Source organism: Paramisgurnus dabryanus, chromosome 2 (assembly GCF_030506205.2).
Source record: "Paramisgurnus dabryanus chromosome 2, PD_genome_1.1, whole genome shotgun sequence".
NCBI classification, from domain to species: domain Eukaryota; kingdom Metazoa; phylum Chordata; class Actinopteri; order Cypriniformes; family Cobitidae; genus Paramisgurnus; species Paramisgurnus dabryanus.
The window spans coordinates 33447502-33469336 of NC_133338.1; the positions used below are offsets into that span (position 1 = coordinate 33447502).

General features: G+C 38.5%; 1 protein-coding gene across 2 annotated transcripts; it reads right to left on the reverse strand.

Annotated features, from left to right (window-relative positions):
• Positions 1–5478: 5478 nt before the first annotated feature.
• cyld (cylindromatosis (turban tumor syndrome)) lies at positions 5479–21575 on the reverse strand. 2 transcript variants are annotated; one of them, XM_065289555.2, is made up of 16 exons: positions 21084–21575; positions 20518–20823; positions 16256–16361; positions 15629–15721; positions 14677–14793; positions 13038–13429; positions 12801–12966; positions 11338–11479; positions 10848–10970; positions 10366–10457; positions 8650–8716; positions 8223–8355; positions 7923–8031; positions 7678–7796; positions 7268–7484; positions 5479–7122 (listed from the first exon to the last, which is right to left on the reverse strand). In XM_065289555.2, exons 1-16 carry the CDS (start codon positions 21573–21575, stop codon positions 6938–6940), a joined length of 2859 nt encoding a protein of 952 aa, XP_065145627.1. In that variant the 3' UTR covers positions 5479–6937. The 2 variants fall into 2 exon arrangements, with proteins under 2 accessions (XP_065145627.1, XP_065145629.1); XM_065289557.2 differs by lacking the exon at positions 14677–14793.
• Positions 21576–21835: the final 260 nt, after the last annotated feature.

Consider the following 21835-nt stretch of genomic DNA (forward strand, 5'->3'; position numbering starts at 1 on the left):
GTCACATGCATCACAGAAAAAAAACTGTTTTCGAAAACATACTGCTTACACACACACACACACACACACACACACTTTCTTGTGTACCAGTAAACATGTGTAAATAATGCAGTGATAGAGGAAGAAGAAATTGAAGAGTGTACAGGTGTACAGCCAGACACACCAGTACTGCCACAAGTCGCACTCCACCGCTAACTGCTTTTGGCACCTTAAACATGCCAATGTGTATGTGTGTGTGGAGCCATATCTCTGTGTGCCTGTTATAAGGTTAAATATTTTACACATGCACACTGCATATGTAGTTCTGCAACACCTGTTCATCACAGCCAACAGCAGCATCTGCTACACAACTCATTAATGACTACACAGAGACACACTAAAATGCATTAAACAAAATGCACACATGATGCGTGTCTCTCTCATCTCTCTCTCTCTCTCTCTCTCTCACTCACCTCACACTCTTCCTAAACTTAACTCGATATAAATTCCCCCTTGATTAGTGAAGCCTATGTTTTATAACTAAAAGAAATGACAAACAGGCAAAGTTTGATCACAGACATGGAGATGATCATTAAGAGCTCGAGATGAGGCTTAATCAAAGGGATCATTTGGACTGGGGTGAATAAGATGAGTTAATACTATCATCACTCATCATTTCAGCGTTACCTGCTCAAGCGTTTGAGCTTTGAAGGCGGCCAATAAAAACCGCCGTTAGGATGAAGTTAAAGCGAATTTCTAGGTTTATATTGGGTTAGTGCTGATTGGCTTTAAATTGCTCTGTCTTGAGATTCCCTTTCATCTTTACCGCTGGAAATCACTGTTTTCCTGTTGTCTGAGTAGGTTTAAACATTTACTCTGTCGCTCTCTCTCTCTCACTCGCTCACACTGGTTTGTGTGGATGTTTTCCCTTGGGAACGTGAGAAGGAAGAGCTCAGGGAGTGAATCTCAACTTACTTGCAGTGTGGGTGCCATAGGGAATCAGTCGCCGCTTGCATAAACTAGACTTGTCTTTTTTGTCAAAATTGCTTTTAGTAAGGTAGATCTAATAATAAATAATAATAAAACTGATTAACCCTAACTAATTAGCTAGTTGACTAGTTCTTAAGACACAGTTTTAACTTCACGGCTGGTTTATGCAACCGGCCACAGGTAAGAATTGACATTACAGCCAATATCTAATTCTTTGTTATACAGTATGTACCTTATATGCAGAAAAGAGACTTATCAAAGCGAGCATTATGTCTAAATCCATGAGCCCTTGCAAATCTGTAATAATATATATTCACATACGAATCCTCCAGAATGACAAAGTGATACTTGCTAAAAAGGCTTTTTGGTCCCTTTCTCTCAATTCAGAAGCTTTAAATTACCATTGCTGTATTGTGCATGGACAAGATGTTGTCCTACATAACAAAAGCACACAACACTAACTAATCGTTCCATTCCTGAAGTCTCATTGGGAGACTCTTTAGTAAACCTCAGACAACAGCAGGTTGATCAGAATCAAAGTAGACAGAGAAATAATCCATATGCTTTTGATTTTATTTGCGACTAATCCCCGAGGCTATACACTAATGGTGAGAATGGCAATATTGTTTTCCATCTGGTCAGGTAGCGCCATCGCAGGTTAAATTAGCACGTAGCACACAGCAGGCATATGTTACAGCATAAAGCTACAAGAGAGCATTGTGTGCCAGCTGTTGTGATGACAAATACTGGCACAGCAATTGTGCAGTTTGCAGCCTTGAAGCGCACAGGAAAAGACAAGGCTAAGTGGCACTGGCCGTGTGTGTTGAGTAAATACATTAAAAGGGGAAAGTTCAGCTAAAATTGCACAAAAAGAGATTTAGAAAAATATTGACTTCATGCTGTATAAGTGAATGGTGGCTGAGGCTGTGAACACAAAATGCCTTAGGTTCCCATTTGTGTTCCATATAAGAAAATAAAGGGGGTGGGAAAACATGAATGTGAAAGAGACAAAGCTATGATGAATCACATTTACTATAAAGATGTCTAATACAAATTTATACTGTGGCTGATCAGTGATTTGGCCCATTTTTATACAGTAGCAATCTCTACAAGTTTACCTGAAAACATAATGGCCCTGAATAGACTTTAAAGATGTATTCAGATGAAAAACCTTTAAAGTGCATCTGACATGTTTTCTTGTAAAAGAGCATTTTTTATCAGGCTTTTATGTTTAGGTTAAAGGATTAGTCAATTTTCTTAAAAAATCCAGATAATTTACTCACCACCATGTCATCCAAAATGTTGATGTCTTTCTTTATTCAGTCGAGAAGAAATTTTGTTTTTTGAGGAAAACATTCCCGGATTTTTCTCATTTAATGGACTTTAATGGACCCCAACACTTATTAGTTTTAATGCAGTTTAAAATGGCAGTTTCAAAGGACTCTAAATGATCTCAAACGAGGCATAAGGGTCTTATCTAGCGAAACGATTGTCATTTTTGGCAAGAACAATAAAAAAATATAGCTGCAAGCAGCGATTCGGGGCCAAGCACCTTTAGCGCAATGAGCATCCAAAGCACAGCAAGCAACATAGAAGGTATCAATCACCCAATGCTCACTGACCACCCAAGGTGCATCAAGAACACAAAGCGCAGCAAGTACCCAAAGCGTTGCAATGACAGAGCAGAACTACCGCAGTGCAGAGCAGCAACAGAAAACATTGCAAAAATAGAACATATGTGAACTACAGACAGGTCAAGAAGAATAGGTGGGAAAGAACAAAACTTTAATAGAAGAAATTAACACCTGCCTCAGGTGGGATTCGAACCCATGAACTCAGGATCTCTATGCATACGACTTAGTGGATGCGCCACTCAGCAGACACAGCTCAAAGGGCAGCAGGAAAGAGAGTACAGAAATGCAAGCATTGACATATGCCAATCACCAAAGATGTAGAAATGACACCGCAGAGCAGAAATCACAGAAATACAATGTATATGAGAATCAAAAAGCTCAAGTGAGATTGAAGACAAGAAAAACATTCCGTAGAGTAACGCTATAAAATGTAATATAAAGTAATTAACTATGACAAATAGACAACATCACAGGGACGATCAACTTTACAGAGGTTTTTCTCAAAAAAATTCCTAGGTGCAAGAAAAATCTGTTCAGTCATTTCTGTGCGGATTGCTCCAAACATTAAACGAGCAGAACCTGGCATAAAATAAACAAAATTTGTAAAAGGAGTAGCGAAAAAATCATTTACCATATGCCTTACAATAACACATGAACAGAATGATGGAAAATGACAAACGAGGTATCGTTGCAATCGGCATAAACCAGTGAATACAATTTCACAAAGAAAATTAATATACGACAAAGTATTCAGAAGTTATGAGCAGTTCTATAAGAACTGTTATAGTTTATAACCCCTAGGTGGCGCTGTATTCTGACTTCCCAGATACAATCAGGACATCATGCCAAAGCTTCCTACCGATTTTTGCGCCAATATATCCAATACTTCAAAAGTTATAACAATTTATGACAAATTTCAAAATGGCGGACAGGCGGTTCGGTCAAACCCGGCATAATACACATCGACAGATGCGGCATGAGGTAAGGAATCCGTAGACACGAAGATCATAATTTTCTGACAAACGATTCAGAAGTTATGGGCAAAAATAGCCTATTTTCCTATCTCATGACCCATATGTGGCGCTGTCACCAAATTTGGCATGGACCCCCATTTCATGGTCGACATGAAGCGTACCAAATTTCATCTCGATTGATCAAAGAATGACCGAGATACAGCTTCAGAACCAATTTTGCGTCAATCTCGTTAAGTTCACGCATTAAATACTTTTAAATAAAGAAAAATATCAAAATTCTGTTCAGTCATTTCTATGCGGCTCACTCCAAAGATCACATGTGCCAAATCTCATAAGAATTGAACCAAATTTGAAGGAGGAGTAGCGAAAAAACGAAATACTGTACATTTCAAAATGGCCGCTACTGTAATGGGTGGAGTCTTACTGTAAGGTATTAAAAACAATAAGCATGAGGAGAGCAATCACGTGGACTAAGTAGAATTTTCATAGAGCAAATGGATCATGAGTTATAACCATTTGAACATTGAATTTTTGAGATGATGGTGGCGCTATAGAGTTACTGCTAGAGACCCCATTTTTGGCCAAATGACTATTTATGACCACCACTACAACTGTGCCAAATTTCATCATTTTCCTACATACGGTTCATAGGGCTGCCATAGACACCAATGGCTAAGAAGAAGAAAAAAGTACAATTCCAATAGGTGTCTCAGCACCTTCGGTGCTTGACCCCTAAAAATATGCACTTTTAAACCACAGCATCTCGTCTTCCTCCGGTCCTGTGACACGCCAGCGCGACCACACGTAATTGCATAATGACATGGAAAGTTGTGTTACATATATAAAACACACATTTGTGGACCATTTCAAACAATAAACTGACAAAACGTATCACACATTAGTATCATTGCACATCATGCAACAACGTCAGAACGTTCCTCTTTCTCCGCACTTGTAAACACTGGGGCGTAGTTTCACATACGTCATCCGTGACCTCTTGACATGATGCCGCAATTACGTGAGGTGGCGCTGGTGCGTCAAAGGACGAGAGGAAGATGAGAAGTTGTGGTTTAAAAGTGCATATTTTAAGAAAAAATAATAGAAAAATTATTGTGCCGTTTAACGGATTTTGCCAGCACACCAAGTATTTCTAAATGACCTTTAAAGCAATTTAAAGCAACAAATACATTTAGCGACTTTGCATCTCTCTTAGTGTATTTCATATATTTTTTTATCTTATGTCTAAACTGTCTGTACTAATAAGTAATTGGTATAAAACTGTTTTGCAAAAATTGAAAAAACTATAGAACTAACTTGAACTTGCGCAGGGCAGAGACTCAATAAGGAGTGTGTGTGTGTGTGTGTGTGTGTGTGTGTGTCTCCAGCTACTGAGCTTTCACTACAGATCAGCCCCGTCTGTCCAACGTTGGCGTGTTTGCGGCCGAGTCAACATCATTGCCTGACCGTGACACCATGTTAATGAGATCCATACAGGTGACAGGTGTAAACGGCACTGCTGCCAGCAGCCAAATCCCCACACAAACACTCACAGACTTATGACAATACTGAAGACAGTGGACATCTAAATACGACACCCATGTGCCCGATTGAGACCGTCTACAAACACACTCTGAACCCACACACTTGGCAGAGGAAAACACTGCTGGTATCAAAGCACAAATTTCGTAGACATCTTCGTGACGTGAAGACAGACATTTTCACAACTTGGTGGCACATCTGTCAAGATTTTAAGGTAAATATTCAATTGGCACACCCACACTTCTGCTTGTCGTGAAACTCGCACCATTCTTTGTCTTTACTGATGTTATCAGGAGTAAAAATAAATCACATAAAAATAAATAAATAAAAAATAAAAGCAATGCAACAGTCACAAGAAAAGCTGTTTTCAAAATGTCGTTTTAATTTAGTTAACATTTAAGAGAACAGCACAAAGATAATAAAGTCCACCTGGCTTCATTTTACACAAGTACACCGAGTCTTCATTCTTTCTCCCATTACAGCCTGTTACACACAATCTCTCCCATAGTGTACAGTTACATTAGCAGAGATTAAAAACAATCCCAATACATGTGCCGGGTACATCGGTCTCTTTTGTCATTCTGATAGAAGTCTTTAGTTGTTTTAAGCAGGCTTGTGTAAACAATCCACTAAACCTTGTGCACGGTACGCCAAACCAGTATCTGGATTGACAGCGTTACTGTGGATTAGCCAACAGCACTGCGGTAAAGCACGAGACAGATCTTGTCCAGTCAGCCTCGGCGTTCAACACTCAAACCAGAGCCTTTCATGTACAAACAAGAATATCGTTTATTTAACAGTAACATGTCCTGCTACATTTACATATCTTGCAAAAATTTTATTTCTGGAATATCATAATTATTTTATCTCGCAAGAACTGACCTGCACCTTTAATTAAATTTCTTCCGGATGTATGTGCATGTATATCCATGTTTAAATATTTTATTGTTTACCCAAATTCTGTTAAATATTTAGTTATAGTTATTATTTCAGCGAAACAAAGCTCGATAATACTCTTCATGTTTAAAATAAAAATACTCCAAAAATATTTGTGTGCTTTTTTATCAACACCTCATTCTTGTGACCAGCGCGTGGCAGTCAATGGCTCTGCTGTATGTGGACACACCAGACAAAGACTTCACAGCCAAGTAAAAAGGCAATAAACAGGGACTACACACACAGTGCATCTGTACTATAATTAATGCTGGGTTCTGCAGTGCAGTTAGATGGACCGGTGGACATGACAAGGGAGGTCAGGCAAAATAAAACCGTCCTGTGTTTGTCATTCATCCACGACTTCATTTACAGGGAAAGAAAGTGTTGCCGTTGACGAGTCAGTTCTGGTAGATGGTGAGGTTAGTGAGTGTCTGCGAAACGCCAAAAGGGTGAAAATAGTGCGGATCCTCTCTGTGCACGAAAGGCAGGATGGGTGTGAGATACACAGATCCACATGTTGAGAGTTTGAGCTCAGCAAAAGACAGCACAGGTAGGAGAAAACAACAACAGCACTTCAACGGACACACACGAAACATACGCTCTCACACAGTGCAAACAGCTTGTTTTCTTTCGTGATGTCTCTCTTATGCACGTATTTACCCTGCAGTATGTACAGAGAGATGCAGAAGAGAAGATGAAACAACCGGAGCCGTACGTGGGTTATTCACTCTCGAGGGTGCGTCAGTCGTCTCGGGCGTCACACTTTACTCCACTACAGCCCTTTTTTGCGTACTAACTTCTTGTTCCCTCTTTCTATCATCTCATTCCTCTGTTATTCCCTCTGCTTTTTGATTCATTTACCATTCCATCCGTCTTTCTTCTGCTCTATTTATAGAGGCTCATGGTGGGACTCTGGTACATGCACATGTAGGCATCACAAAGAAGTCTGCGGGCTTGGCCCTGGATGTTCTTGGGGTCCAGTGCGTGAAGTTCCTCAGGGGTCATCTTCAGGTAGGCCCCTACTTCTGGACATGGGGACACCTGTGGGATGTTAAACCCGTTCTGACCACCTGCCAAAAAAAAGATCACTAAGACAAATAGAAACAAAATCCTTCGTAAACGACCATTCTGTGAAGAGCAACAGAATAACATGTAGTTTTGGCTCATGTATTGAAATATATTTAAAAAGAGAAAAAATAAAAGCTTCTCCAGTACCGTCACGGTCAGCCATACTGTCAAAGAAGAGCCAGGCAGAGTCTGCAGATCCGTATTTGACAAAAGCGACATAGTGGCTGGTCTCGATGCAAAGCACGGCGAACAGCTCCATCTGCTGGTGAGGGTAAGAACCCTGTCTCCATACTGATTCCTGCAGCTCTTTAGGGACAGATAACTTGACATACCGATGAGACTTGCGCCGTGGATGCAGATGTACCTAAAGGTATAAAAACACACATATGTACATGAAAATGCATGGACACACAAACAAGCACATGCATTAATATTCGCTCTAGGTAAATGCATTTGAGCTGGTCTCACAAATCCAAATTCTTTGGAAAAGTCTCCACCTAGTGGACTTTAGAGGTATTGCAAAACAAGTATGGTTTTGTTTCTGTGTGCGTGTTTACCTGTGTATTGCACTTTTCACAGAACTGTTTAATCTTTCCCGGTGTGATGTCACTATCCTCGTAGCACTCTCTGCACTCGTAAAGAGCTAAGCAACCACAGATCCGACATTCTCTAGGGGCTGACACATACACACAACATTGAAACAGCTAGAGTAGTATCACTGATATAACAATATACAATCGATATGTGATGTATGTTATCCTAATAGCAAAACACATCATTTTGTTATTGAATACAGACTCACTGTCATCTAATAGATCGGTGATGTCAAGCTCAAGAGATGGGAAGATTTTATTAAACATCTTAAAGTCCTTCCCAAACCGAGGCATCTGGATTATAAGGCAAGATGGGGCCTGGAAACCAAACAGAAAATAAAATATAACCAATACATAATAATAGTATTTTGGTGTACAAACATTTTTAACTCAACATGACTGATTAACATTACAAAATACATTAATGATACAGTGATTAACAAGTTAAAAGACACTTCATGTAAAAAAGGTTGCCTACCCCTGACACAGAGCATGCCTTCATTGCTTACCTCTGCAAACTTGAGGTCACTGTTGATAAAGGACCACTCCAGAAGCTGCTGGCTTGTCGGCACCAGCACTTTATCTTTCTTATCCATAAAGATTTGGTAGAAGTAACAGTCTTGCACCTTCTGCCCTGCAGAGCTGCAAAATACTTTCATTATATCACTTGTCTTCTTCAGTAATACAACAAACTAGAAATACTAGCAATTTATCATTATTTGTATTTTATTTATGTTTATTGTTTATAACACATTTCCTGTGAATGCTGATAATTTAAATAATGCAGGTATTTATAAAATACTTGGAATCTGTCACAAAAATACATTTATCCCTAGTATTCTATTATTTTTTCATTTGTCCTAAATTAAAAATAGAAACTTGATATGCAAGTGTCTGTATGGTACATAGTGATTTTACATGGATTAAGTTTGATACCGTAGTTTGAGAAGAGGATCAACTCTGAGGATGTGATGAAACAAAATGTTGAGAAACTCTTCAGGATCTAAGGAGAAAGAAATATCTTCGCTCACTTATCTCACTCAACACAGAGACTTTGATGAGGTCTATGCACATTAATACTTCTGTCAATCCATTAAAATAATCTGGGATTACTCTCTTTGCAGTTTATTCATTTTTAGGGTGATACACACAATTTTTCAATGTTAAATGCTAACCTTTAATCTATTGAAAATTAAAGGGATAGTTCACCCAAAAATGAAAATTCTTTCATAATTTCTCTCTCATGTTGTTACAAACCTTTATATATATATATATATATATGATATTTTGAGCAATCAGAAGCCCCATTGACATTCATAGTAGGAAAAAAGAATACTATGAAAAGTCAATTGGGCTTCTGATCCATTTGGTTACAAACATTCCTCAAAATATTTGCATTTGTGTTCATCAGAACAAAGACATTTATAAAGGTTTGTAACAACATGAAGGTGAGTAAATAATGAAATAATTGTTCTTTTTAGGTGAACTATCCATTTACAGGTTTTCTTCATTTCCTGATAAGCATTAGCTTTGTTGTCAACTGTACTGATAGTAAACTGCTTTACTATGTCCTGTGTGTAGGGCTGTCAAAATTATTAAATAATCGTCTCATGATTTCAGATCACCGCACTGATTGCACATCTCTCTAAAAAACACAAGGGGAGCTGTAGCGCCTGTATAAACGAGACAGTATCAGATGGCGCTCCTTAACTGATAGTGTAACACGATACATTGCAAAGCCATTCAATACAGTGGAAAAACAGCATTTAAAGAAATACTGCAAAACTTTGATAAGCAGAATGAACTATTATCATTAAATAATTACTTTTAAATATGTGTTATATGTATTAATACTGTTAGGTTAACCTTGCAAAAGATTTTATTTAATTTATCACAATAATGTGTGAAAATTATTTTATGAACAAACAAAATGTATGATAATTAAATGTCAAAGCAATAAAACAGACATGTAATCATCATAACCGCCAAAGCCCTAAACAAGGAAATTAATCGTCTCAATTTATTAGGCAATTAACCGTCAGCCATATTTCATAATCGTGACAGCCCTACCTGTGTGTTTTGTTACTTTAAACTGCATTACTAACCAATTTATACTGTATGTAATTACTTGGTAATGCATGAACATGACAGTCGTGCAATACATAATACATAGTAGTACATAATACATGTAAACAACAGTAAAGAACTACATGGCTTTAAAAGCAATTAGCCTTAAAGCCAATTCACACTAGTCCAACAACAACCAACTCCGACACATACCAGCAAACACCAACTTTCTCATTTACTTTGATCCATCAACTGCCAACGGGGTTTGTTGAATCAGTGTGAATTGGCCTTTATAAAAAGACTGCTTGCCAATCTTTACTATTATCGTATTTATGATGTATTAACATTAATCATAAAAGTTAGTGCACCTTTAATAATGAATCATAATAATTAATGTTGTTCTCTAATATTAAATATACATAATATAAATCGTAGGTAGTCAACACTTGAATAAATAGCATTGCCTGAAAATGATTTATCCACACTGCCTATCAGATCCTGTTTGTGCCAACAGAGGGCAGAATTGTCTCATCAATTCGTTCCTTCTACAACAATATCAGTGAATCGCAATGAGAACTTTCTCACCTTTTTCCTCTGAAGTGAATCCTGATGCTGCTTCCACTTTCTCCAATATCCTTCTAAGCTTCATGATTTTTGTTGCACACACATACCCATGTCTGTATACATACACAGAGTAATAAAGAACTTTAACTAAGACGATCAGTAAGAGATTATTTAGATAACAACATTAACAAGCGGCTTTCGTGGAAAACATGTAACTTCTGGTAAACTCTGCTGAAAATAAATAACAACAAAGTCCTTTTAAAGTAGTTTATTTAACAAGCAAAATAAACAACATGTAGATTACCTAGGAAACCAAAACATTTGTTATTTTCAACAATGTATGTGTTCAATAGTTCAATTAAGCAACTAGTCAGACGATGACACAAATAGAAACTGGAAGTAAAATTCCGACCAGATGCGTAATCGCATCACGATATACAAGTTTTACGAGTTGGCTAATTGATCTAATTTAATAAAACTTTAATTAAAAGAATGTTACTCACATTCGTAATGGGTTGACTATTTCTGTGCGCAGTAACTCTTGAGTCTCTTTGTAATATTCTACATCAGTTTTGGATCTGGGCCTCAGGAGCACCGTATCCAACACAGAACTAAAGGAGAAAAGACTGACACACAAAGCAAGATAGAACAGTAAGTGTATCAAATAACAACTGGTAAGGGAAAGTGAAGGTATCACACGCACTGCAAGTCATGAACACACACACACACGCATATATAATATAATACACATCTCGCTATGCATCATACACATGTTTAACAAGTGTACCCAAACCCCATCTGTACTTAACGACAAACTAAGCAAAAACAGCACGGTATTTCCAAGAAGATCTTACTTATATTTATGACTCAAAGCTGTTCCAAAGCGGCTTTTTAATCTCAGCAGATATCAGTAAGATATGGAAGAAACAAGTGTTTTTGCCACAGTGTATACTGTAAGTGCGTGTGTCTGTGATGGTGTGTATGTGTATTCACCAAAACAGAGTGGAGTCCAAATAGCATGAGTTATAATGTCCTTGAATTCCTTTCTTCTTCCCCACCATCACCTCCAAGCCATCATTCTCTGTCCGAGGAGGAGTGTTCTCATTAACTACTTCACTTAAGTAACCACCGAATGCTACAGCAAACACACATGAATACAATTAAGTTAGTAATTAGAAGTGTTAAAGGAACATTCCACTTTTTTTGAAAACATATTCAGTTTCCAGCTCCCCTAGAGTTAAACATTTGATTCTTATGCGTTTTGGAATCCATTCAGCTGATCTCCGGTTCTGGCACTAGCACTTTTAGCATAGTGTAACATAATTCATTGAATCTGATTAGACCATTAGCATCGTGCTAAAAAATAACCAAAGAGTTTCGATACGCCAGTTTGAGAGTATAGTTCCTAGCCATATCGGCCTAGAAAATCGCAACTTTTAATTTTCTGTCGGTCTTAGTACACGATGTAACTAAAGAAGAGTCAAGTATTAAATAGGAAAAACATCAAAGTCTTTGGTTACTTTGGTTAGATTCAATAGATTGTGCTAAGCTATGCTAAAAGTGCTAGCGCCGGACCCGGAGATCGTCTGAATGGATTCCAAAACGGTAAGAATCAAATGTCTAACTATAGGGGAGGTGGAAAATTAACGGATACACTTTATTTTGATAGTCCACTTTAGACATTCTACTAACTATAAATAACTTTGCAACTACATGTCAACTAACTTTCAATAATTTGCAACTATACGTCAACTAACTGTCATTAGTGTATTAGTAGACTGTAAGGGTTGGGGTTAGGAAAGAGGTTTGGGTTAGTGGAATAAGTTGACATGCACCTGCAAAGACACTAATAGACAGTTGAATGTCTGTTGAGATATCATCACAATAAAGTGTTAGTAGATATTAAGCAGACAGTCTACTAGTTCTCTAAAGATTGGTAGTTGATAAGTGGTTGCAAAGTTACTTATAATTAGTAAAATGTCTAAAGTGGACTATCAAAATAAAGTGTTACCAAATTAACATATTTTCAAAAAAAGTGGAGTGTCCCTTTAAATGAAAGCATTTCAAGTTGTTAACATGAAACATAGTTTAATTCCAGATACAAGACTTAAACGTTATACCAGAATGACAACTTCTGTTCAAACTTCACCTATAGGAATTATTGTTTATACTTTATAGATTTGTTTTACTTTCATTTTAAACATTACAGGTAAATATTGGTGTTGAACAAGCTTTTTTAAACCTTCCGCAACATTGCCCTGTTTCACTTCAATTAAAAGTATGTTTAAGAAGAAAAAGGGGAACGAAAATACTCAATGCCACAAATGTTGTCTTTATAGAGATTTAACCCTGAACATTGCTTTATTGTTTGTTTGCATGTGACTAAATGTGATTCTCTAGTTTACTGAGCTCATGCTCAACCCTGAATTCTTTGAAAACTCGCTTGTGTTTCTCACCTATGGAGTTGCATCTTTCTATGGGGTTGGGTGAATGATGTAAAGATGGGAACCGTGAGTCAGGCCGGCAGCACTTCAGTTTGACGAACAGAGCTTTCTTAGGTGGACATGTGAAATATCGAACCCCTTTAAATGTGCCATCAGTGCAGCCCACACACTCTTCCTCCTAAACACCCAGACAAATTATCAGCAAACATTTCAAAAGCAAACTCAATTCTTATTTCTGAACATACTCACCAGCTCTAGCCCAGCAAGTGGCTCCTGCAGGCCTGGAGGCAGGCCAACCCAACGAATAACCCCACACAGCGGTGGGTTCTCTTTGACCTCCACCATTGACCCGACCTCTAACCCCGGCTGACCTTGTGGCGGAGATGGCGGCCTCTGGACGGGTGTGGTTGCAGGTGGAGCGACCTCCTGCTGCTCCCCCATCACAGAGCCAGCAGACAGGGAGAGGGGGCCTTGGCTCATGCTACCATTGGGACCCACTTTGCGGCTCAAGCTGAAGGGCAGGGAATGGAACTTGTTATCATTGGATAACGAGGCAGTTGTGGGCGGAGCTCGAGAAGGGGATGAGGCCTGGTTGAAGTCTGGGGGTGTGTCCGTCAAGGACTTGGCAGGATCCTCACCGACTGTCAAGAAATGAATTGAACAGAGAAATAAGAGGCGTGATGCGACTCTAGGAAGTCATGATGATGCATCAGTGTGGAGCACCTTAACTGACTGATAAATATTACACTTGTAAGATAGACACATACTGATAAAAACAGATCAACAGGTTCAAAGGGCAGGATCATTGTTCCACACTGATACTCACACATTTACAAACACATCATCTAATTCAAAGAATGTGCCAAACATGTAATATGAAGATAAGTGAGGGGAACAAACGTTGTGATGGACTTCAGAAAAAAGTCCACATTAATCAAGCACAGGAGATATGACCAAGAGCCTTGTGAATGAAAATGAAACCAGCACCACCGACAGAAACAATAAAAATAAATGCCTTAACCAATCCCAGACTGGTCTAAAAATCATCTTCTTCGGTGCATGATAGTAACAATAGGTGCAAGATAAAATAACTATACTGTTTAAGTAATGTTTTTATGAACTCCCATGCCATCATGACAATATCATAACACATATACACAATCACAAATTACACAATGAATGAGTGGAGAAATTCATATAACAAAATAACTTTTATTTAAAATGCTTATTTTCTTAAAATAACTAATAAAAAATTAAATAAAAAACCTACAATACTGTTAAAAGTTTAGGGTCACTAAAATGATTCTCATAAAATATAATGCATGCTCTCATAATGCTTCTAATAATATAATTGTGTACATTTCTGCAAAGAGTGACTACATTACAAATGCTAAAATATAAAACACAAGTGTTTTTTCAGACTCACTATAATTCCCATTCTAAAGTTTAAAGTGTTTACTATTATTCTTAAAATAACCCTAAACTTTTAAACAACAGTGTGGATTAAATGATTGTATCATTTATTAAAAGACTTTAATATAAGCAGTATTAGCCAAATTAACCATGTAGTCTGAAGTACAGAGAACTTAAATAAGCCCTAAGCATTGTTTACGTTTTCTGATGAATGATATCATGCTATGATGTCATGCACCACTCACGTCACAGTGAACCAGATCCCAAAACAACATCTCAGCAGCAAGTTGCCTGTTCAAATCAAAGCAGTTGCATTCAAAGACTTCAAAAGGGCATTTACTTTTCATGCCAAGAACATTAAAGCAACCTACAGTAAAGTGCCTAAAGTTCTGTTAGATGTTTAGTGGATGGCAACGTGCTGTTAAGACGTTTGATTAAAGCTTCCCAGTCTCCATCTATATAGATTATTGATTACCTTCATCTATGTACCATGTGCTTTTGGCTTTGGTCTGAGCAGGATGATCGACCGAGCTGCCATTAAGCGTATAATAAAATTCAGACTTGCTCCTGTTGCTAGGCTGCAGGCCTAGCCCTGAATAAGAGTCATGATAGGAAGATAAAGTGTAAACTACAATCTGTGCGTGGATGTCACATTGTCAAAACGTTGAGACGGCTGTTGTGTTTCTTGCAGAAATTATAACAAATAGCTGGTAAAGCTATCACATGACCCAGGACAGAATTAAAAAATACCTTGAGAGAGTGAAATGAGTAAAGAAGCATCAGACAGCTTATAAACATTAAAGACAGTGAAGGTGAGTAAAAGCTCACTGCTGTTAAGTCAAACATTGCTCAGCCAAGCTTACTACAGTATGTCTTTTTCGATTCATGGTTAGATTAGGAGAAAATAACTTCTGTAAAACGTCACTTCTCGACAGACACACATTTAGACTTCTGTATCTGTTGAATATGCTAACAGATAAGAAATACCACATGCTTTTATGATAAGGCATTTTTAATAGTAAACATTATTTCCGATTATTTCTCAAGCACAGTTCTTTGTCATGTAAACAGAAAGACAAAAAAGCCTTCATGTGATTCGCTACCACAACACAAATTCTCTATACCATTACACTTACTCCTTCCCGTACACAGCATTGGTAAACAACAACACCTGTTCCTGAAGGACGACTAATTGTACACATTTACAACTGTACAAATCATCAGATCATTATTGAAAAGTTTCTTCAGATAAGGGAGACGTCTTTGAACCGTTAACATTCGATATACAGTTGCAGCTATATGGTATGTACTTCAAACGCAATATCTGTGATGCTAAGATGTGAACTTGCATTTATGACATAAAATGAATCGAAATCTAAAAATATTACACCAGACTGTGGAGTGTGTAGGTAATTACAGATACATACCTTTGGTCTTTGGTTTGTTCTGGCTGCCAGACTTGTCGCTGCCGCTCCTGCAGCCAAAGACTTTGGGCAGCCTCTGATCCTGCATTGAGTATTCTGCAAGCACATACAGTTCAATACAGTACCAGCCCAAACGTTTTAATAAAGAAAATACAGTAACTAGGTAGTATTAGAAGTTTTAAAATTATGTGCTGTCCCTTTAAGACATCTTGCCCACACACGCATACACTGACAAACAAACAAATCAATAAAGGAAACAAAGAAAGCTCCACACACGCCACTGTCAAAAACAAGGCCTACTGACAAAAGCGCTTCTGTTAACTGTGTGTTAACATGACTCACACACACACACACACACACACACACACACAGTAGTGTTTAGACTGTGCCCATTGCAACACACCCTGAATGAAGTCTATAACAAATATAAGACAATTATTTAAACATTATTCTCTAATAATAAAAACAATTAAAAAACAACACTCAATAATTACTACTAGTAATGGTAACTTTTAAACTATTTTAAAAGATAAAACCAACAAATGAATACAAACAAGCAACCTCGCACTCACACTCAGATGACAAAAAAAAACATTTGACAAAAACAAACAAATGATCCAGAGCTCTTACCTGGCATCACATCACAGATGGGGACGAGACGGGTGTGTTCAAGACTAGCAAAATTACACAGCAGTTTACCGTCGAAGATCCCATCCCAGTCTCCAATGGGATTGTCCTGAGGGTGAGAGGTACAGCACCCTATTACTGCACTTGACCTAGATCATCTCATGAGACTTCAAACCCACAGCACTGTCATTCATAACTCAATCACCTCAAAATACTTTCCAAACAAAGGATGGCCTGTCTCTATCCCCTAGTGGAAATCTTCCACTGACCCATCTCACAGAGAGTCACAGTTCTCTAACAGCTAGATTAACACTATCATCACAACAACTAATGTCGCTGGACTCTAAACCATAATCTTACCTGACACTGTTAGAACTCTTAACTCATAATCCTGGTCTGATTTTATAAAAAATACAAATAAACAAAGTACTGCTCTTCCTTGATAATACTTTGTGTGCCAATCGAACTCATCCTATCAAATCTACTTACAGTCTTTCAAACAAACCTCAGAAATTTCCATGAACATACTGAATAGACTCCCACATTACTATATGCAATCTATTAACAAAAGTATTGTAACATTAAGTAAGTAATGCTATTTAAAACAAACTAATCACGATGTATTGCGTTGAGAACGATCTAAAGCTCTTTAAACCTGCAGAATCTAAATCCTAAACACTTGTACACTACACAGTTTAGATGTCCAGTCCAGTGCTGCTGAAAGCAGTGGGAGGCTAACAGAGAAGAAAAGGGGAGAGAGAGACAGAGAGAGAGAGAGAGAGAACAGAGGAATGGCGTGTGCATGTATTGGTTGAGTCTTGTGTGAGCTTTTGGCAGCAAGCCATTATGGAGGACACACAGAGCAAACTGAGCATCCCTTCGGCTCAAGATTCCCTTCTGTTGAGCTCAGTGGATCACATTAACAATGCAGTGCTAACAGGAGTTAACTTACAGGGTGTAAGTCCGAAGTGGGAGGAATTATGATAATGTCGATCTTGTCTACATCACCAATCCCAGGAAGTAAACCTGTGTGTTTGTTGTAGTCCAAGGAAAGAGATTTACGTTGGAGATGAAACTTATTGTTTACTTTGGGATTTGTACCTTTTGCATATCATTAAAATGTACTAATACACACTTACACACCAAAGGAAATTGAGAATCAGACAGTAGGTGCTCTTTAATATTTCCTATTCTTTTTTCCTTTCCTATATTATATGGGGTCGCCCAAACATGAAGCTTTTTTATGGTGTTCGTATTTTTTTCATCAATGGAATTGTTTGCCTTCCACACCAAGTACAAACACGCAGTTACCGGTACTCCAGTGAGCTCTTATTGGGATTAAATGGAGGTCACAGAATGTTCTGCCGATGGATGAATCGCAAGACTTTTTGCTGCCTTAAGAAGGAGGTGATATGCAGATGGAGGACGGGGAAAAAGCCGCTTTTCGAGCAGTGCCGAGAAAGAGTGGAAGGAAATTAGGTTTTCAGGAGCATGTTAAACTTTCAATGGAGGAACCATATGCCATTTCAATCAATGATTTGGCAAATGTGCAATCTTTGAGAAACAAAGTGGACGAATTACAGGCAAATGTTGACTATCTTATAGGTATAAGAACGCCTATTTAATTACATTGACAGAAACTTGGCATAACTTTCAGGACCTTGATTTGTGGATTTGGTGCCAACTTAGTTTGGACAGGGAGAAAGAGTAAACAATGCTTATTCCAAACATGCTTAGACCATTTCTGTGTTACACAAATATGACAGTAGGTGGCGAACACCAGTCTTTTATGTGGTATTATGGTATACATGACAATAAAATAGACTTCTTACAAAAACTTATTAGGCTTTAACGAAAAAGTACTTGACTACAAAACTACAGATGTCTGACATGCTGATCAAAGTGTGAAATACTAAGCATAATTTATCAAGCTAAAGAAATGGGTTTATTTATGGCAGACTAAGGGAGTTTTTACACTGAGTTCATTGCTGAGGTCCATCCCGAGAGTGGATGTTTTCAGTCCCCCCCCCTTACAGTGTCTGTCTGGTGGTTTCACACTCATTCAATTCTCTCAAACCTTGGTTCACTTGCTTAATCTCACGTCATCACCAACAAGCATTTACAAGAGGTGTTAGATGTAAAAAACAATGCGACACCAGATCCCCTTCATCACATGTTTAAAGGTCACATTCTTTCTGATCCCATTTTTTAAACCCTAGTAAGTGTGTAATTTTGCTATAACAGCATAAATAATACCTGTAAAATGATAAAGCTCAAAGTTCACTGCCAGGCGATATTTTTTTTAACAGAATTCGCCTTTCAAAGCCTACAATGAATGGCCGGTTTGGACTACAGCCCTCTACTTCCTGCTTTAATGACGTCAGTTGAACAGTTTTTTGACTAAACTCCGCCCACAGGAATATGTCAGTTGCCAGCTACGCTTAAGGCAAGCTAAGCTGCTATCGAATCACAACACACTAAACAAGCTACACAATCAGAACTTGATACGTATTTCTGAAGGAGGGACTTCATAGAACAAGGAAGACATCAGCTCGTTTTGAGTACAGTGAAAACAGCGCTATACAGATAAGTAAATTGTGTGAAACATTAACACATGTTATATGGCACCCTGTAAACATAACCAAAGTTTTAAAAATACAGACAGAACGGGACCTTTAAATGTCATCATGCTGTAGTGAAACCACAGTAGCCACAAATTGCGCTTTTCCATTGCATAGCACCCCCTGGTTTGGGTCAGGTCGGGTCAGCTCACCTCACTTTGGTTTGGTTAGCTTTTCCATCGAGATGTACTGTTTCCAAATGTACTTTTCCAAAATGAACTGTTTTACTACTGTAACCACCATAGTGGGTATTATATTTGTAGTAAAACCATATTAACCACAAATAACCTTGATTTTTGTTCAAAAATCATTTGTATTACTAAAGTAATGCAATTAAGTCTGCAAAAAACATGGTTTCTATAACTTAACTAAAATTAAACCACATGATTAAGTTTCTTAAGACTGTTTGCATTGCATCCGCTTTCTGTTTGTGACCCCCTCTCATTCATTTCATTCATAATCGAGATGTACAAGGTCATTCAGTTCCCTCTCTGACTCAAAACAGTGACTCGTTCAGTGATTTGTTCAGCACATTAAGCCAATTATATGCCCTGTCACAGCTCATACTCGAACTCCATTGGCTCATGATTTAGTCACTCTTTAAAAAGCAGGAAAAAGAAGCCTGTGCACATACAGTGCTTCAATGTCCATGCGCCTCATATCACTGAACAAGAAATATCAATTCGATAGATTGGTTGGTCGAGAATGATTTGTTCACCTAAAAGATTCCTTCAAAAAGAACAATTTGTTCCCAAACGTAACATTACTAGCATGAAGTGAAATGGTTTATCCTCAATCTCTATATAAAGTTTATTCTCTATTAACAAATATCAAGTGTGTTAAACAATCATGTGCATGTTGACATATTGAAATAAAAGATTATATTCATTACATTATAATGTAAGCCCACAGTGTGGCTTGACAGAAGCAACAACAAAGTGGCATGCTAGATTCTGCAAATATTACACAGGTTAGATTGATCAGTGCATGTCATGAAGTATTGCAAGATACGTTACTGCTTTAAATCACTCTTACAATACTCTAAAATCATATGCTGATCACCCAGCGAAGTGCTACATCAAGTCAAAGACACTGACAGTTATTATGGCAACAACAGAAAAAACTGAGGACAACCCGGGCATAATGCCATTGACAAGCAATCCTAAAAACAGGGTGGGGTGCTCATTTAAACTGCAAAATCTCTGGATTCAAACACTGTTGAAAACATTTGGGATAATGTAAGAACACATGAACAAAATATATAACCCAGTGCTAGTGATTTCTGGATATTTTAATGCAAAAATCTGACATTTTGAGTCTTTAATGTTCAAAATGAATGCTCCTAATATTTAATACAATTGAGAATTAATGTTATATAAAGAGTGAGGATATGCTATTAAATTTGCTTTAAATCCTATGTCCTTACATCCCATCATTGCATCCTTTCCTTTCATCCTAAGGGGGTAAAGCATGAGCCAAGTAACCAAAAATAGTAAATAGGTTCATATTCGTATTTTGACGTTGGTAGCCCTACATTGATCTGGCTAAACATTGCATTGCTTAATGAAAATGTAGTATTATGATTATACATAATCTTTGCAGCTATAACATTTTTCAACCACTTAAACAGTATAATTCACTTACCATATCAACCCCAACATAGTATCCGAGACTCTCGTTGCCAGGCAGTACGTCACAGAAGATTACAGTGCCCCGTTCTGGGCCATCCCGTGTCTGCACCAACACCCGAGAGTTAATTTCCAGTGGTGGGACATCGCCTTCTACTTCAGGTTCATTATCCACTAAAGTCACACGATCCACTTCCAGCTCTTCATCTTCCCAGAGCTCAAGTTTATCCAATGCCACGAAGACGCCGCATTCATCTTCACAACGAAACAGCTGCTGACCCTGATAAGAGCCCTCTGTAAAACCCTGACCCCGGCCCTCCTCCTGAAACATACAGTACAGAGACGTTTTCAGCAGCCGCCATACACCCACATGAACTTCACAACTCTTATACACATCACTGTGTATCTGACTTATGAACAACAGTAATTATTGACGTGTCATGCCAGGCAACAATTTAACAGACTTGAGTTATTTGCATCTAATTCATAAACACCACAATGTCCTGGAAAATGTGGAACAATCTCATATATTCAGGTGAAACAACAGCAAAAAACAGCACTAAACAAGACAGTGTTGCTCACCAGCAATTCAACACCGAACCAGATCCCACTCAGTGCTCGGTCAGGAAGCAAGGCTCCTTTAAAGCGAACAACCCCTGGAAGTGGCTCATCGCCGGATCTCAGCTGCACTCTAACTTTGGATCCACAGTTGATGTCACGGGCCCTGTCCAGACGTGCTCTGTTGTAAAGCAGGCTGTAACGCTCTTCACAGTTGGTTATGGGAAACAGCAGCTCCGCCAGCTTCTCCTCCAGCTCCATCACATCCCGCTCATCCAGGCTCACCACCACGTTCGTTTGGTCCAGGATGCGTAGGCTGCGTTTACCTTTGCTGGCCGGGATCGTGCGCCCGAGGCTGTTGCGCTCCTGGCATGCCTGGCCAAGGCTGCCGCGTGGGATGCGCAGGGTCTTCTGGCCTGGCTTTTCCACGGTGCACTCCTTCACCACGATGTAGAAGCGCCAGTCATCCCGGAAACCGCCTGCTGGCTTTTCCTGACTCCATAGCGCAGAGCTCATGGCTGCATAGCAGAAGTGGGTTGAAGATTACAGGAACAGCGTCAAATCTCAAAAAGCTGTCATGGGTCAGTGGGACCAGAAAGAAGACGCTTCCATGATCTTTTCAGAAAGAGGGAGGAGCTGGACTTGCATGAAAAGCTAAAAAAGAAAGAAAGATTGTAACCCTAGTGTGGTGTTCATATTTTTGTTACTTGTTTGTTACGATGTTTGCGGGTCTAGTGGACCCACAGCCTTATTCGTATCTAAAACCAATGCAGTCA

Coding starts and splice junctions, on each gene's coding strand:
- cyld (XM_065289555.2), bottom strand. CDS start 21,575: ATGAGCTCTGCGCTATGGAGTCAGGAAAAGCCAGCAGGCGGTTTCCGG. Junction 12,967..13,037: donor CACTTGCTGGGCTAGAGCTG/GTGAGTATGTTC, acceptor CTGGGTGTTTAG/GAGGAAGAGTGTGTGGGCTG. Junction 10,458..10,847: donor ATAGTCAACCCATTACGAAT/GTGAGTAACATT, acceptor GTATGTATACAG/ACATGGGTATGTGTGTGCAA.